Source organism: Cherax quadricarinatus, chromosome 89, assembly GCF_038502225.1.
Source record: "Cherax quadricarinatus isolate ZL_2023a chromosome 89, ASM3850222v1, whole genome shotgun sequence".
NCBI classification, from domain to species: domain Eukaryota; kingdom Metazoa; phylum Arthropoda; class Malacostraca; order Decapoda; family Parastacidae; genus Cherax; species Cherax quadricarinatus.
Genome location: NC_091380.1, coordinates 12867577 through 12887000, shown reverse-complemented (window position 1 = coordinate 12887000; position 19424 = coordinate 12867577). Strand labels below are relative to the sequence as shown.

The following is a 19424-nucleotide window of genomic DNA, read 5'->3' as shown; positions in this document are numbered from 1 at the left end:
TTCAGTTAAGGTAGTCAGTTCAGTTAAGATAGTCAGTTCAGTTATGGTAGTCAGTTCAGTTAAGGTAGTCAGTTCAGTTAAGGTAGTCAGTTCAGTTGTTCAGTTAAGGTAGTCAGTTCAGTTAAGGTAGTCAGTTCAGTTAAGATAGTCAGTTCAGTTAAGGTAGTCAGTTCAGTTAAGGTAGTCAGTTCAGTTAAGGTAGTCAGTTCAGTAAAGGTAGTCAGTTCAGTTAAGATAGTCAGTTCAGTTAAGATAGTCAGTTCAGTTAAGGTAGTCAGTTCAGTTAAGGTAGTCAGTTCAGTTAAGGTAGTCAGTTCAGTTAAGGTAGTCAGTTCAGTTAAGATAGTCAGTTCAGTTAAGGTAGTCAGTTCAGTTAAGGTAGTCAGTTCAGTTAAGATAGTCAGTTCAGTTAAGGTAGTCAGTTCAGTTAAGATAGTGGGTTCAGTTAAGGTAGTCAGTTCAGTTAAGGTAGTCAGTTCAGTTAAGGTAGTCAGTTCAGTTAAGGTAGTCAGTTCAGTTAAGGTAGTCAGATCAGTTAAGGTAGTGGGTTCAGTTAAGGTAGTCAGTTCAGTTAAGGTAGTCAGTTCAGTTAAGGTAGTCAGTTCAGTTAAGGTAGTGGGTTCAGTTAAGGTAGTCAGTTCAGTTAAGGTAGTCAGTTCAGTTAAGGTAGTCAGTTCAGTTAAGGTAGTGGGTTCGGTTAAGATAGTCAGTTCAGTTAAGGTAGTCAGTTCAGTTAAGGTAGTCAGTTCAGTTAAGGTAGTCAGTTCAGTTAAGGTAGTTAGTTCAGTTAAGGTAGTCAGTTCATTTAAGATAGTCAGTTCAGTTAAGATAACAGAGAGTTCATTGTTTTGTTTAATTTTGTTTAAAATTTTTAAATTGTAACTAAAATGGTAATACTTCGTGATTTATTGAGTTGTTCTTTTTTTTTGTTCAATAATAATTCTCTGTACATATATTTATTATATAATGTTGTACATATATTTATTATATAATGTTGTACATTTAAATATTATATAATGTTGTACATATATTTATTATATAATGTTGTACATTTAAATATTATATAATGTTGTACATATATTTATTAGAACGAGGGTCACAGGAGGAAGACACGAATTTCACTTCATAAGGATTATCGACTGGACGAAGATTGGAAAACAGTGTGTGTTGTGTTCGCAAATCTGTGTTAGTTTACGCACAGATTAGCGTCATTCCTGGTGATCCTTGGACTGTGTTCAGTGCTTCAGAGCAGTGAGCCACGAGAGGGTGGCTACGGGCCCCGACTGGGGCTCTGAGCCTCACAGCTCTGCACCCAGTGTGGGCGGCTGAGAGGTCGCAGGCAGCAGCTCTGCTGCTGGCTCTGTCCCCACACCTACAGTCACCATGACAGATCCAGGAGAGCGGCCTAAACGTTCCTTGGAATGCGGGGACGAGTTGGAGGACGACGTGGGGCAGGTGGGAGCCCCCACCAAGAAGGCCAAGGATGCAGTGGAGACTACTGTACCTACCAATCTGCCACTAGGTCCGTCGGCAGCCCCTACCCAAGAAGACTTGCACCCCCAGATGGCCATAGGGGTCGTGGAAGGAAGCCAGGAGGATGTAGCTCCTCAAGTGGCAAGGATGGAGCCATCCCAGGTCCCTACACCAGTTGCGTTGGCCTCCACAGTGGACGGGGACTGGTTGATTCCACGTGGAAGGAGGAGTTCCCGCTCAGCTCGGGCACAAGCAACCAGGGCCTTCAACAAATTCAAGGTTCCCAACTACGGGTTTGTAAGGTATCTGCAAGGTCTCCCCCACCTCAAGTTCCGCTGCGAGTTCACTCTCAGGAACGAGGTTCTGGTCATTCCTCGGGACGAAGACTCTTACGAGGAGTTGAAGGGGCTGGTTGTGACCCATCCCAGCATGGTGGAACTACTTGCTTCGGAGAAGGTGTACAAGGGGGTGCTTTTACACGTCCCTGTGCCCCTCCCACTGGACCCCATTTTGGAAGTGCCCAATATTGTCAAGGCGGAGCGACTCAGTGCAACGATGAACAAGGTGCCCACCCGCCAGGTGCTGATCCACCACAAAGGTCCACTTCCCACGCACCTGGACCTTGGGGTCTGGGGAAGATTCAAGACCCGACCATACCTGTCAGGCCCAGTACAATGCTTCAACTGCCAGGGGTTCAATCATATTGCAGCCACCTGCCAGCGAGAGAAGAAGTGTGGTGTGTGCAGCAAGGCACACGACTCGAAGGACTGCATTGCAATCCTCAAACATCCACCTGGCGAAGCCCTTCGGCCAGAGCCCAAGTGTGCTAACTGCTCAAAGAGGCACCATGCCTGGAACCGGAGCTGTCCTGTGATGGTGCAGCACTGGCAGCAGGTTCGTCATCGGAACGACCCGACAGCCCCGACGCCACCCAGCCTTGGAACTGCCCAGCAACAGTCAGCATGGGCTCCAATCACGGTTCCCCGGATACCGCAGGAGGGCAATACCAGCGAGTTCCCAGCACTGGGCTCCCAGCGGTGGCATCAGAGGGCAGACACTGGTTTGCAGCAGCGCGGTCAACTGCGGCATCAGATGGCAAGGTGGCCAAGAAGGCAGAATCATTGGGAAAAACAGCCACAGGCCAGGCACACTGCCCAGCAGGTCCCAGCTGGGCACCAACATTCCTTGCCATACGGCCAGCAGGCCTCTTCCCAAGGACAGGCCCCTACTGTGAGCGGCCAGCGTCAGTCAGAGGTTCCCCACCAGGGGACTTGGAAGCCCATGGCCACTCATGCCGGGCCCAGGGTGCACCCAGCTTATGCTACTGCAGTGTCGACAGCCACCCAGACATACCCAGTGACCCAGCCCCGCCTCGACGGATCGTCCAGCTCAATGCCTGCAGAGGTAATGGTCGAATCCTTTCCGGATCGACTGAAGAAAACCATCGGGGTCATCTCAGCGCTCCTCTGTCGCCTGCTGCCGTCGGCAGAGGACAGGGGCGCCTGCAGGCAGCTCCTGTCATGGATGCTGGGCGTGGTCCTACTGGACAGGAAAGACTCAATGGAACTTCAAGCCATCATCCAGGAGTCCTTCCAGTCTGTGATGGAGGAGGCCCCAGAGTCGCCAACAACGGACGACGAGTCCCAGGCAGAGATGGAATCAGTGAGCCACCTCTGCGGCCCTTGAAGATCCTCCAGTGGAACATTTGTGGGCTGCAGCGGAAAATTCACTTAGTGATTGAAGCTGCAGTTTAGGATGAGGTTGATGTCTTCCTGTTTCAGGAGACACTCACCGATTTGTCACGTCAAATGAAGCCACGTATTCCGGGATTCTCTGCCTACCTTCAGCGCCTGGAAGGGACTGGCAGGGGCACGGCGATCTACGTCAGGACCACTATCCCTCATTCAATCTCCACTGACCCCATCGACTGTGGGGAGGGCGTAGAGGTTCAGGCTGTCACCCTACACCTGGCAGATGGACCTCTCGTGGTTTACAATATTTACAGAAGCTCTCGGTACACCCTTGACATCTCAGAGGTGGCAGCACTCGCCCCACGGGAGGGTCTTGTTGTGGCTGGGGATGTCAATGCCCACCACCCAATACTTTCTTCTGTCTCTCCTACCAACGCAGCTGGGAGGCACCTTGCGGCTGTGCTGGAGGAGGTCCCTGAGATCGCCCTCCTCAATACTGGTGAGCCAACCCATCACTGTGGTGGCCGCTTGGATGTCACACTCATCTCTAGGCAGTTGCTCTCGAGCGCGAGATGGGAGGTCCACCCCCGTCTCACCAGTGATCACTTTGCAGTGGTCACTACGCTGATGGTCCAGCGGTGCCCGCTCCCCACACCTTCCCCCATATGGAATCTAAAAAAGGCCGACTGGCAGTGCTTCCAGGAGGTCACTGAGCGTTGGTGGGCGGAGTCTCCTCTTCCAGAAGACCCAGATGAGGCAGCTCAAAGCTTGCAGGTGGCCTTCACATGTGCAGCTGAGGCAGCAATACCTAAGGTTACAGGCGGAGGGTCATATAAATGTGACTGGTGGTTTTACAATGAGGACATCAGGGAACAGAACCACCGCATCAATGTTGTACGCAAGATGCACAGGCGTAATCCCACGGTTGAGTCCATGCGTCTGCTCAGGGAAGTGGTGCGGCATGCACGCCATGTCTCACACAGGGTCCGGCAGGCTAAATGGTTCGAGTGGTGTGCCTCCTTCAGCTACTCCTCCACCTTATCTGAGATTTGGACCAAGTTACGATTGGCCACTGGGCAGCGTCGCAGTGTGGCTCGGTTGCACCCAGACCCCGCAACGGAGGCAGAGCATCTGGTGAACCTATTCACCTCCAGAGCGGCCATGGCTCAACTGCCTCAGGATCTCCAGGACCTCCAAGCCACCCTCCTTCCTAGAAGGGTGATGGTGATCCAAGCAGCATGCCAGGCTGGGGATGTCACGGATGAAGACTTCACCGACCAGGAGCTCCAGGCAGCCTTCACATCTCATCGAGACACTGCTCTGAGGCATGATGGTATCACCTATGGCATGATCACTCGGTCTGGCCATTCTGGACATTCAGCTGTCCTGGGAGTCATCAACCAGACTTGGCGAGCTGGCAAACTCCCTGTCGTATGGAAGGAGGCTGACATCATACCGATTCCTAAGCCTGGGGATCCTGGCAGTGTGAGGCCCATCTCCCTCACCAGTTGCATCTCGAAGGTGTCTGAAAGGATGGTGTTGAAGCGCCTGAGGTGGAAGCTTGGCCCTCCTCATAAACACCTCTATGGCTTCACCAGAGGAGTGGGCACTTTCGAAAGCCTTACCACTCTACTGACCGGCATTGGGTCGGACACCCAAGCCCACATTGTTGTCTTTCTTGACCTCGAGAAAGCTTTTGAGCTAGCCAGTGCACCTGCCATCCTCTCACTCTTGGCCCACAGGGGGGTTAAAGGCAGGCTGCTTTCATGGCTTCGCTTCTATCTCCAGGACAGGCGGGCCCGGGTACGCTTCCAGGGGCATGCCTCTTCTCTCAAGACCCTGGACAACGGCACTCCACAGGGCGGGGTGCTTAGTCCCACCCTGTTCAATGTACTGATGCATCAGCTGGTGTGCCTGCCTTTCTCCAGAGGGACCATCCTCCTCAGCTATGCCGATGACCTGGCACTTGTCGTACCTAGGAAGCGCCGGCTTTTGCAGCGTGCCCAGGAGGACCTCGATCTGCTGGCTTCCACCTGCCGTCACTTGGGACTCAAGATATCTGCAGCAAAATCCAAAGCCATGATCCTTCGCACCAAGGTGCCCAGTCAGAGGCTGCGGGTCCTGGGCATCGACTTGGAGTGGGTTCACAGTTATAGGTACCTTGGCATCTACATTGACAGGCACCTCACCTTCCAGAAACATGTGCGCCACATTAAAGAGAGGGCTCTGCAGAGGGTCAGGGCATTGAGTGCCATGGCCAACCCTAGGGTTGGGGCCAGCCTCGAGGTTATGAGGTTGTTCTACATCCAGGCAATACGTTCCCTTGTTGACTATGGGGCACTTGCTCTGGTTCACGCCAGACCCACAAACATCAAATCCCTCTGTGTCATCCAGAACACAGCTGTACGGGCCATGCTGGGGGCTCCTAGGTGGGGCAATGCAGTGGCTCTGAACCTTGAGGTGCAGCTACAGCCTCTTGAAGACAGGATCCAACTGGTAGCTGCCAGGAGGATTGCAAAGTATCTCCGACTCCCAGGGGCTGACAAACTGATGAGAGATTTACGGGTCCACCAGGGACAGGTCATTCCACTGCATCCCGGCCGCCGATGGATGTGGTCGGTAGCAGATGCCACACAGAAGCTCTTGCCCATGACATTGCTCCAGGCGGGAGGCTGCGACAGACTGGCAGCCAACTACACGGTGCCACCCCCTTGGGCACCAGAGCTGTTTGCGGTGAGCTGGACAACCCTACCAGACAGCAAGAGGCATTGCACCCGGGACATTCTGCACCACCTTACCTCGGCTAGCATTGTGGGTGCAGAAGGCCCAGGGTGTGTGCCTTATTACACTGATGGCTCCAGAGACCCAGTGGCAGGCCGCACAGCTGCTGGGATGTTCCACAGCAATCTGACAGCAGGTTGGCGCCTCCCAGACCATTGCACCATCCTCCAGGCCGAACTCTTTGCCATCCAACAAGCTCTGCGGCATGCTCTTGCAGACCATCAGCATCCCCCCATCATCCACGTTGATTCCAAGGCAGCAATCCAAGCGCTTATGCACAGAGAGCCAAAGGACAACATACACTTAATCACATCCATCCGGGGTGACCTGCAGACTCTCATGGCCCAGGGTCACAGGGCTACCATCAACTGGATCCCGAGCCATGTGGGTATCCCTGGCAATGATGCTGCAGATGAGGCTGCTAGGACTGCAACCCTCGAGGCACAGCCACATGCTGCGATCTCCATCAGCCTCAGCCAGATTGCGCTGTTGGCTGCTGGTGCGGCAAGGCGCCCATTCCCTGACCCTGGGGAGTCATGGAGCCTCTGTTGGTATGTCAGGGCGACCCACAGGGTGCCCCCTCCAAGTCTTCGGACACAGTCCAGGGAACTGAGGGTGCATATCCACCGCCTACACTTAGGGTATCCCACCACTGTGCGGATTGTTGAACGGGCACGAGAGGAGCTCTGTGCCCATTGTGACCGAATGGTTCTGCAGCCCTTGGTGCACTACCTGTTAGACTGCCCGGCTACGATGCCCCTTCGCCGTAGACACTTCCCAATGACCCCAGTAGGGCAGACCCAAGAGAATGAGGCAGCACATCTTGTGTACTTAGCTGTCAGGGACTTGGAAACCTTACTTCCAGTCCTTGCATGTCATCCTCCCTCCCCCCCCCGCTGAAGTTGCTGTGAGGGCCTGCTTTGGGCCTCCATTGCACTGCACACCAGCCACTGTTAGTGCACACTAACGTTTGGTACGTCATCTGGCCATAGGGCCGGTGAGGTACCCCCCCCCCTTCCTGCTGAAGACCTGCCACACAGGTGCAAGTAACGATAAATGTCACTTCCCTACCCGGGGAGCCAATGCCGGGTCACCAAAATGGAAGAGACGCGGGCAGGGATTGCCGGCGAATCAAATGGAATAAAATAGAATAGAATATATTTATTATATAATGTTGTACATATATTTATTATAAAATGTTGTACATATATTTATTTTGTAATGTTGTACATATATTTATTATATAATGTTGTACATATATTTATTATATAATATTGTACATATATTTATTATATAATGTTGTACATATATTTATTATATAATGTTGTACATATATTTGATATGTCTATATTAACCCTTTGACTGTCGCAACCCCCAATCCTGAGGTGTCTCCTGGTATCGCAAAATTTAAAAAAAAAAAAATATTTTTTCTTATGAAATGATAGAGAATCTTTTCCCGATTGTAATGACACCAAAAAAAACGAAATTTGATGGAAAACTGACGGAATTATGCTCTCGCGAAGTTAGCGACCTCGGCGCTGTTTACAAATCGGCGATTTCGCCCACTTTGAGCCCTATTTTCGGCTAATTCCATTGTTCCAGTCGCCCAAACTCATAGCTATTTCTTTAGAACTTCATATTTTCTATCGACTGAGTACAAGAAACTGCCCATTTACTGATTTCAACTACCTAATAATGTGGTCAGAAATTTGCAATTTGGCCAATTTCACGAAAACTAAAAAATATGACAATTTCAAAATAAGGTCCAGAATGAACAATGCAGACATTCCTGGCTCTAAAATAACATTTTCTTTGTTCATCAGTCACGTCTCCAGGCCCCTCTGATATTACTCTTGCTTTCTATTTTGAATTTTTATTCAAACAAAAAATATTAGACTTACTATTATGCAGACTACTGCAATGCTGTAATAACTATATAAATAACATCAACCCATTCATGACTGCATATTAGAATGGCTAGTTGGACATTTATTGGACAATGGCATCATTTGTTTACTTTTGAACATTGGCAAAAATCAAACATTTCCCCTACTTTGAGCTCCATTTCTAGGCTCTTTTTATAGTAAAATCAATCAAAAACACCTTTATTTCTGTAGTATATTTTCCATTCTATCAAATGAGACCAAGAAAACGAGAATATAACCATAAATACTATACGAAAATAGACCACAAAGTCGGCATTTTAATTAAAAAAAACGGTCGGAGTTTTTTTTCTCATTATGCACTGCCTGCTCCAGGATTTTCTTTATATGGTGCGCACTGACCACACAGACCCATTCTCTCACATGTGGGCCTACCAGCTTTCTCCTGCTTGATTTGAAGCCGCTAGAATTTATGAGTATATATACGTCAAACACAGCACCTCGTAAAACGTATATATACGGCCGCGACAGTCAAAGGGTTAAAATAATAAAAACTTTTCTCTTAATAAAATCATTTATCATTATAATATATTAAAATCATAAAATCCTTTATTCATCAATTATAATTAGTTACTATCTTAGTAATTAAATATTGTTATTACATAGCAATATTTTTAAGTAAACAAAATTTATTTATGTAAAAATATTTAATAGTAATATTTTTTGGGTTTAAATATATATTTATAAAAGCACATAATATTTTTTATAATTTTTATTTTAAAAATAATACTATTAACTTACAGAATTTTTTTTGATGATGCATCATTATATCGGAGAAAAGGTCTGATAATTCACATATCTTCATCTATGATGAAGATGGAGTCTTCATTATTGTTGTCACTAATATTGTCATTATTGTTGGCGTTGCCATCGTTATTGTCATCGTTTTTAGCATCATTATTGTCATTATCATCATCATCTAAAAGATAAGAGGTTAGTTAATGGGATTGAGTTGCCTGTCATCATTATCTAAAAAATAAAAGGATTAACAAGTGAACTCATATGTTCTACAGCAAATCTGTTTTTTTTTTTTTTAGATAATTTAACTTAACATTAATGATATAAATAACTTTTCGTGAGTACATCAGTGTGTTCAGTGTGTAATATTAACCAGTTGCATCTCGAAGGTGTCTGTCCTGGGGGTCGTCAACCAGACTTGGCGAGCTGGCAAACTCTCTGTCGTATGGAAGGAGGCTGACATCATACCAATACCTAAGCCTGGGGATCCTGGCAGTGTGAGACCCATCTCCCTCACCAGTTGCATCTCGAAGGTGTCTGAAAGGATGGTGTTGGAGCGCCTGAGGTGGAAGCTTGGCCCTCCTCATAAACACCTCTATGGTTTCACCAGAGGAGTGGGCACTTTCGAAAGCCTTACCACTGTACTGGCCGGCATTGGGTCGGACACCCAAGCCCACATTGTTGTCTTTCTTGACCTCGAGAAAGCTTTTGAGCTAGCCGGTGCACCTGCCATCCTCTCACTCTTGACCTGCTGGGGGGTTAAAGGCAGGCTGCTTTAATGGCTTCGTTCCTATCTCCAGGACAGGCGGGCCCGGGTACGCTTCCAGGGGCATGCCTCTTCTCTCAAGACCCTGGACAATGGCACTCCACAGGGCGGGGTGCTGAGCCCCACCCTGTTCAATGTACTGATGCACCAGCTGGTGCGCCTGCCTTTCTCCAGAGGCACCTTCCTCCTGAGCTATGCCGATGACCTGGCACTTGTCGTGCCTAGGAAGCGCCGGCTTTTGCAGCGTGCCCAGGAGGACCTCGATCTGCTGCCTTCCACTTATCGTCACTTGGGACTCAAGATATCTGCGGCAAAATCCAAAGCCATGATCCTTCGCACCAGGGTACCCAGTCAAAGGCTGTGGGTCCTGGGCATTGACCTGGAGTGGGTTTGCAGTTATAGGTACCTTGGCATCTACACTGACAGGCGCCTCACCTTCCAGAAACATGTGCACCACATTAAAGAGAGGGCTCTGCAGAGGATCAGGGCATTGAGTGCCATAGCCAACCCTCGGGTAGGGGCCAGCCTCGAGGTCATGAGGTTGTTCTACATCCAGGCAATACACTCCCTCACTGACTATGGGGCACTTGCTCTGGCTCATGCCAGACCCACAAACATCAAATCCCTCTGTGTGATCCAGAACACAGCTGTATGGGCCATGCTGGGGGCTCCTAGGTGGGCCAATGCAGTGGCTCTGAACCATGAGGTGCAGCTGCAGCCCCTTGAAGACAGGATCCAACTGGTAGCTGCCAAGAGGATCACAAAGTATCTCCGACTCCCATGGGCTGGCAAACTGATGAGGGATTTACGGGTCCACCAGGGACAGGTAATTCCACTGAATCCCGGCCGCCGATGGATGTGGTCGGTAGCAGATGCCACACAGAAGCTCCTGCCCATGACATTGCTCCAGGTGGGAGGCTGCGACAGACTGGCAGCGAACTACATGGTGCCGCCCCCTTGGGCACCAGCGCTGTTGGCAGTGCACTGGACAACCCTACCAGACAGCAAGAGGCATTGCACCCAGGACATTCTGCAACGACTTGCCTCGGCTAGCATTGTGGGTGCGGAAGGCTCAGGGTGTGTGCCATATTACACCGATGGCTCCAGAGACCCAGTGGCAGGCCGCACAGCTGCTGGGATATTCCACAGCAATCTGACAGCAGGTTGGCGCCTCCCAGACCATTGCACCATCCTCCAGGCTGAACTCTTTGCCATCCAACATGTTCTGCAGCATGCTCTTGCAGACCATCAGCATACACCCGTCATCCACGTTGATTCCAGGCAGCGATCCAAGCAATTATGCAGAGAGCCGAAGGACAACATACACTTAATCACATCCATCCGGGGTGACCTGCAGACTCTCATGGCCCAGGGTCACAGAGCCACCATCAACTGGATCCTGAGCCATGTGGGTATCCCTGGCAATGATGCTGCAGATGAGGCTGCTAGGACTGCAACCCTCGAGGCACAGCCACGTGCTGCAATCTCCATCTGCCTCAGCCAGATTGAGCTGTGGGCTGCCGGTGCAGCCAGGCATCCACTCCCTGACCCTGGGGACTCACGGAGCCTCCGCTGGTATGTCAGGGCGACCCACAGGGCACCCCCTCCAAGTATTCGGACACATTCCAGAGAACTGAGGGTGCATATCCACCGCCTACGCTTAGGGTATCCCACCACTGCACGGATTGTTGAACGGGCATGAGAGGAGCTCTGTGCCCATTGTGACCGAATGGTTCCGAATCCCTTGGTGCACTACCTGTTAGACTGCCCGGCTATGATGCCCCTTTGCCGTAGACACTTCCCAATGACCCCAGTGGAGCAGGCCCGAGAGGATGAGGCAGCACATCTTGTGTATTTAGCCATCAGAGGCTTGGAAACCTTACTTCCAGTCATTGCACGTCATCTGGCCCCCCCCCCCCTGCTGAAGTCACTGTGAGAGCCTGCTTTGGGCCTCCATTGCTCCGCACACTAGCCGCCGTTAGTGCACACTAACGTTTGGTATGTCATCTGGCCACAGAGTCGGTGAAGTACCCCCTTCCCACTGAACAACTGCCACGCATGTGCAAGAAAAGATAAATGACACTTCCCTACCCGGGGGGGCCAATGTCGGGTCACCAAAATGGAAGAAACCCGGGCCGGGATACCATAGCAGCGAATCAAATAAAATAGAATATAATAGTGTAATATTAAGGCTGATCTAAAAAAAAAAAAAAAAAAACAGAAAAAAAATTCATCATCATTCACTTCATCACTGTCTTGTCAGACGGGTGGTGTTAAGGTGACTAATGTGGGTTACATCCTGGGTGTTAAGGTGACTAATGTGGGTTACATCCTGGGTGTTAAGGTGACTAATGTGGGTTACATCCTGGGTGTTAAGGTGACTGATGTAGGTCACATCGTGGGTGTTAAGGTGACTGATGTGGGTCACATCGTGGGTGTTAAGGTGACTGATGTGGGTTACATCCTGGGTGTTAAGGTGACTGATGTGGGTTAGATCCTGGGTGTTAAGGTGACTGATGTGGGTTACATCCTGGGTGTTAAGGTGACTAATGTGGGTTACATCCTGGGTGTTAAGGTGACTAATGTGGGTTACATCCTGGGTGTTAAGGTGACTGATGTGGGTCACATCGTGGGTGTTAAGGTGACTAATGTGGGTTACATCCTGGGTGTTAAGGTGACTGATGTGGGTTACATCCTGGGTGTTAAGGTGACTAATGTGGGTTACACCCTGGGTGTTAAGGTGACTAATGTGGGTTACATCCTGGGTGTTAAGGTGACTGATGTGAGTCACATCGTGGGTGTTAAGGTGACTAATGTGGGTTACATCCTGGGTGTTAAGGTGACTGATGTGGGTTACATCCTGGGTGTTAAGGTGACTAATGTGGGTTACACCCTGGGTGTTAAGGTGACTAATGTGGGTTACATCCTGGGTGTTAAGGTGACTGATGTGGGTTGCATCCTGGGTGTTAAGGTGACTAATGTGGGTTACATCCTGGGTGTTAAGGTGACTAATGTGGGTTACATCCTGGGTGTTAAGGTGACTGATGTGGGTTACATCCTGGATGTTAAGGTGACTAATGTGGGTTACATCCTGGGTGTTAAGATGACTGATGTGGGTCACATCGTGGGTGTTAAGGTGACTAATGTGGGTTACATCCTGGGTGTTAAGGTGACTGATGTTGGTTACATCCTGGGTGTTAAGGTGACTAATGTAGGTTACATCCTGGGTGTTAAGGTGACTGATGTGGGTTGCATCCTGGGTGTTAAGGTGACTAATGTGGGTTACATCCTGGGTGTTAAGGTGACTAATGTGGGTTACATCCTGGGTGTTAAGGTGACTGATGTGGGTTACATCCTGGGTGTTAAGGTGACTGATGTGGGTCACATCGTGGGTGTTGAGGTGACTAATGTGGGTTACATCCTGGGTGGTAAGGTGACTAATGTGGGTTACATCCTGGGTGTTAAGGTGACTGATGTGGGTTACATCCTGGGTGTTAAGGTGACTAATGTGGGTTACATCCTGGGTGTTAAGGTGATAAGGTGACTAATGTGGGTTACATCCTGGGTGTTAAGGTGACTGATGTAGGTCACATCGTGGGTGTTAAGGTGACTGATGTGGGTTACATCCTGGGTGTTAAGGTGACTGATGTAGGTCACATCGTGGGTGTTAAGGTGACTAATGTGGGTTACATCCTGGGCGTTAAGGTGACTGATGTGGGTTACATCCTGGGTGTTAAGGTGACTAATGTGGGTTACACCCTGGGTGTTAAGGTGACTAATGTGGGTTACATCCTGGGTGTTAAGGTGACTGATGTGGGTTGCATCCTGGGTGTTAAGGTGACTAATGTGGGTTACATCCTGGGTGTTAAGGTGACTAATGTGGGTTACATCCTGGGTGTTAAGGTGACTGATGTGGGTTACATCCTGGGTGTTAAGGTGACTGATGTGGGTCACATCGTGGGTGTTGAGGTGACTAATGTGGGTTACATCCTGGGTGGTAAGGTGACTAATGTGGGTTACATCCTGGGTGTTAAGGTGACTGATGTGGGTTACATCCTGGGTGTTAAGGTGACTAATGTGGGTTACATCCTGGGTGTTAAGGTGATAAGGTGACTAATGTGGGTTACATCCTGGGTGTTAAGGTGACTGATGTAGGTCACATCGTGGGTGTTAAGGTGACTGATGTGGGTTACATCCTGGGTGTTAAGGTGACTGATGTGGGTCACATCGTGGGTGTTAAGGTGACTGATGTGGGTTACATCCTGGGTGTTAAGGTGACTAATGTGGGTTACATCCTGGGTGTTAAGGTGACTGATGTGGGTTACATCCTGGGTGTTAAGGTGACTAATGTGGGTTACATCCTGGGTGTTAAGGTGACTGATTGGGTTACATCCTGGGTGTTAAGGTGACTAATGTGGGTTACATCCTGGGTGTTAAGGTGACTGATGAGGGTCACATCGTGGGTGTTAAGGTGACTGATGTGGGTCACATCGTGAGTGTTAAGGTGACTGGTGTGGGTCACATCCTGGGTATTAGTGGACTGGTGTGGGTCACATCCTGGGTATTAGTGGACTGGTGTGGGTCTTAACACTTCAGTTATAAACATGCAACACCACTTTCTCCACTACCTCCAGCCGTCTCCTCATTGTAACATTCATCACTCAAGGTTTACACCCATAAAACCCTCTTTGCTTCAATGGACAAAGGTTTCTGTCTCCATAGACTCCTAAGTGCACCATTCACTCATTTTAATTCCAGCTACTTTACACCCTTTCATTCTTCTCACTGCCTGACAAACCCCCCACACTTAAAACTTTCATTCTTCTCACTGCCTCACAAACCCCCCACACTTAAAACTTTCATTCTTCTCACTGCCTCACAAACCCCCCACACTTAAAACTTTCATTCTTCTCACTGCCTCACAAACCCCCCACACTTAAAACTTTCATTATTCTCACTGCCTCACAAACCCCCCACACTTAAAACTTTCATTATTCTCACTGCCTCACAAACCCCCCACACTTAAAACTTTCATTATTCTCACTGCCTCACAAACCCCCCACACTTAAAACTCGGCTCTTTTCTTACTTCTACAAGATGTTATTCCTCTTTGTCCTATACACGAAATCAGAACTTCCCTATTATCATCAACATTTAACAGTTCCTCAAAATATTCCCAAAAATATTTTATACTGTACATAAAATTAAAATTAATTATATTATTACTTACTTGTATTGTATAATTTTAGTTCTTCATTTTCCTTTATAATTTTCTCCATACATTGATTAATAATGAGGTATGCTTTCTTTCTACTCATGCTTATAAATTTAAGAAACTGAGTAGCCTCTTCAGTAAATTGTTTGGCTAGAGGATGTTCAACATATCTCATTTTCTCTTTAATATGTTTAATTCTTTTATTTGTAAAGCGTGATGGTGCTTGTAAATCCAAGTCCAAGTCCAAGTCCAAGTCCAGTCTTATTGAACTGTTTGACATAGATGATTTCAGATTGTTTTGTAATGATGATATTAGTGGTGGGAATGGTGGAGGCCGCATTTCAACAGTAGTAGTAGTAGTAGTAGTAGTAGTAGTAGTAGTAGTAGTAGTAGTAGTAGTAGTAGTAGTAGTAGTAGTAGTATCAGTTGTAGTATTATAATATGCTGGAAGTGGTAAGACTCTTGATTTCTGGCCACACTGAACGTCTGCCCATCTCTGTCTAGCAGGCTCCTCTAAATCTACATTAGAAGGCAATGGTTGATGAGTGTATGGTTGAGTGTATGGTTGAGTGTATGGTTGAGTGTATGGTTGAGTGTATGGTTGAGTGTATGGTTGAGTGAATGGTTGAGTGTATGGTTGAGTGTATGGTTGAGTGTATGGTTGAGTGTATGGTTGAGTGTATGGTTGAGTGTATGGTTGAGTGTATGGTTGAGTGGTGTTTTGGATATTTGTTATAAACTTTGAATTTGACATTTTTTCATTATAGGATATATAATCTGGCATTATTGAATTTCCTGCTGTTTGAAGTTCAATATTTTTTTCTTGTCCCTGTTCTTGTTCATGTTTATTTTCTTGTTCTTGTTGCTCTTGTTGTGAATTTTCAAATTTAATTTTCTTCCTCTTAACTTCAGTAGTTATGTCATCATTTATTTTTCTTTTTCTGTTGTCATCATCTCTTTCATGTTTTTTATACATTCTAATATCATATATTACTTCTTTCTTAGAAAAATGAATACTTCTGGTATATAAAATTTTCTGAAGTAATATTTTACTGACATCATCATCATCATCATCATCATCATCATCATCAACAACATCATCATCATCATCAACAACAACAACATCATCATCATCACCATTATCACCATCAATAACAACAACATCATCATCATCATTATCATCATCACCATCAATAACAACAACATCATCATTATCATCATCATCATCATCAACATCATCATCATCATTATCATCAACAACATCATCATAATCATCATCATCATCATCATCATCATCATCATTTATAGAGATATTTTTATAAATATGAGTTTCATATTTAATTATTTTTTTTAGATAGTGTAAAAGATTATCATCATCCCTTACATTATTTCTCTTCTTTACTCGTAAATGTTCTTTGATGATTTCATTAGAATCATTGAACTCATCTACATAATAATAGACACCACAACATGTACAGTGAAATGTTGGTGGGAATGAGGAGGCATTCAACACTATATTATTTTTTTTTAAAGCTTCAATATTAAATTTCTTAAAAAGTGTTTTACTTCCTGGATTCCCATTTATTCCTCTAGTATCAGGATAAGGCATATTTGCTTTTCTATGTAGAATTGATAAAATTTTATCTATCAGTTGGGGTGTATGAATATTAAGTTTTTTTTTTTTGGTATGTAAACATATGTGTCTAGGAACATTTCTCTCTGAAACAACTGAATCACAGAAATGGCACAAAAAGGCCATTGTGGTTGGAGTTTTGCCATTATTCCTGTAATAGTAATAAATACCATTTTTGGCATATGATCTGAGCTCTTTCTCATTTAATCCTTTAAGTTTACTCCGTTTCAATGTATAATATCTAAATTTTGGGCAGTATCGTCTGAGTGAGTGTCTAAACACACTCTGACTTTCTTCATCTCTGATATTTGAGGTAGAAGCCACTACAACCGCTGCCATCTCAACACTACTTAGGTCACAAATTTACTGACCTGAATTATTCTACATAGAATTATCATTTACTCAGTGCAGTTAATAATTTTCTCTTCACCTCTGTAGTCTGAGTACATTCTTATCTTGGGGTATTTCCAGGAGGCGGCGTTATTAATTAAACTCGGCCGTTGTCTCCATCCTCTGAGTCAACCCTTTTTTTCTATTGAGAAAAAATATATATTTTCTAACAATACATTACAGGAAATCTTGAGATGAGGGTAAATAAGTAGTGGACTTTTTCTTATTCTTGACATAATTCAGTGTATCCCATATCTGTAAAATAAAAACAAAGAAAAAATATTAATATTGATGATTACTATATTTCATTTCATTTATTTCATGTTTATATAATAAAAATAAAGAATTATTATGGTTTCTAATGTATTTAATTTGAGAAGATAAGTTCAAATATAATTATGGATTATTCGAAAATTTCTAATAACAGTATAGAAAATTTTTTGGATAATTTAATTCCATCGAATTTGCCTCTTATTATAGATGATAAAACACTAAATTACATTCCCAAAGAAACTCTTGTGTCTTTAATAGAATCGCTCATAACGTTGTTATCTAGTCTTCCTTCATTTTCATTTAGACTTAGTTAGTTAGTTAAATATTCGCCGGTATTCTCCCGGCCCGGGCCTTTTCCAAGTGGTGGCCCGGCCTTGGCTCCCTCTTTAGGGAGTGTCTGAGACCTAAGTCTCCCATGGGAGGAGGCACAAGTACCTCCTCATCTTTGGGACCAACTGTCCCCAGGCCTAGCCACAAGCTAGGCCTCTCTGGTCTGCCATCCCCGCCCCAAGGCGGATAATGGGAATAACAGACTTACGAGCCAAAAGCTCGGGCTCAGGCACCTACCCTACCCTAGAAGGGTTAGGCATGGTGTCGATCTCTTTTAGACTTACATTAGAATGGACAAAAAATATAAAAAATGATGAAATTACAAAAATTATTGATGATTATATTAAAAATTATATTCAGTTACATGAAGAACAAAGAAATAAACAGAAAAACAGATAACAGAATTTCAAAAAAATTTGTATGACCGCTTTAAATTATTAAAAGAAAATTATATTAATGTATTACAACAACAACAGCAACAACAACAGCAACAACAACAGCAACAACAACAACAACAACAACAACAACAACAACAACAACAACAACAACAACAACAACAACCACTAATACCTCCTTGTAACCCTTATTATTCACAACCACAAATATTAAATGCATCAGTGCCAATATATTGTTACTACATTTATCATCCTCATTCCATTGTACTTCTCTGTATCATGTTCAAATTAATAATAAATAAATAAATAAATAAATATGTATATAAATTCCGCCCCTTGAGGGCCCAGTTGATGCTGCCACCTGGTGGCTGAATTTAAAACTACTCTCTCAGGAACCTCCTCAACCAATATTTCCTTTATATCAAGCTTATATGTATTTACCTGTCTATAAAATTAAGTGGAAAAGACTTATAAGAGTTGTATTACAGCTCCTGACTTTACTTTTTAACTGAAATACTTCTTTTAATAGAGTCTAAATAATTTTAAAATCTTTGGTTATCCTAGGTAATCAAACCTATAATTAAGATAAGATAAGATAAGATTTCGTTCGGATTTTTAACCCCGGAGGGTTAGTCACCCAGGATAACCCAAGAAAGTCAGTGCGTCATCGAGGACTGTCTAACTTATTTCCATTGGGGTCCTGAATCTTGTCCCCCAGTATGCGACCCACACCAGTCGACTAACACCCAGGTACCTATTTGCTGCTAGGTGAACAGGTGTAAGGAAACGTGTCGAATGTTTCCACCCGCCGGGAATCGAACCCGGGCCCTCCGTGTGTGAAGTGGGAGCTTTAGCCACCAGGCCACCGGGCAGTAAATGGTAAATTACTGTAAATAATGACATAAACACGAGATGTTATATCTTTGGGGTTAGTGTGTACTTAGTAATATTTATAATGAGAAAAGATAGCTGAATCTTTCTTATTTTCTTATTAAAACACTAATTTTAACCTATATTTTGGAACATTGTTTAATATTTCAGTTATCATTTATTGGTCTCTATTAATAGAATGGAATATATTGTACAGATATTTACATGATTTTGATTGGTTATAGCACTGAAAAATAGCTAGAAACAAAGCTTAAAATAGATGATTTATTCAAATTTTGCCGAGATTCAAAGTACAACAAATAACAATATATGTCCAGTAAATGCTAAGTTAGTTGTGTTAATAGATGAGAACTAAGTCTATATTAAACTTAGTGTAAGTAAATGCTGAAACATAGTATAGGAACTTTTAACTTACCAATATGGAGCCACGTCAAGTCTTTAACTTATTAAATGTGCAAACTACACTGTGAATGTAAGTACTGTGTGTTTGTAGCCTATTGTTCTAGCTTTTATACTCTCACCAGCAAGAAACTCAAGGTCTGCCAGACTCACTCATAATAATAAGTCTAACATTTAGCATTCACATCAGGAAGACAAACTCGGAGTTTCATCAACGAAGCAAGGTCATCCAGTCTCTAACAAGTATTGTATTACAAACCCAAGGTCTGCCAGACTCACTTTCAACAGTAACCAAAAAAATAATAGTGGTTTCATCAAGGTTAACCAGTCACACCCAGTCCCCAGTGTGATAGAACACAGAGCTAGAGACACACACTACTACTCCACTGCAAGGTTATCCAGTCACACCCAGTCCCCAGTGTGATAGAACACAGAGCTAGAGACACACACTACTACTCCACTGCAAGGTTATCCAGTCACACCCAGTCCCCAGTGTGATAGAACAC

General features: G+C 45.3%; 1 protein-coding gene across 1 annotated transcript; it reads right to left on the bottom strand.

Moving 5' to 3' along the window:
• Positions 1 to 13821: 13821 nt before the first annotated feature.
• LOC138855310 (uncharacterized) lies at positions 13822 to 19129 on the bottom strand. The gene is made up of 2 exons (XM_070104036.1): positions 18935 to 19129; positions 13822 to 16885 (listed from the first exon to the last, which is right to left on the bottom strand). Exon 2 carries the CDS (start codon positions 16577 to 16579, stop codon positions 14615 to 14617), a length of 1965 nt encoding a protein of 654 aa, XP_069960137.1. The 5' UTR covers positions 16580 to 16885; positions 18935 to 19129; the 3' UTR covers positions 13822 to 14614.
• Between the last annotated feature and the right edge of the window lie 295 nt (positions 19130 to 19424).

Bases quoted from the DNA above. Each gene is read 5' to 3' on its own strand.
- LOC138855310 (XM_070104036.1), bottom strand. From the start codon at position 16,579: ATGGCAGCGGTTGTAGTGGCTTCTACCTCAAATATCAGAGATGAAGAA.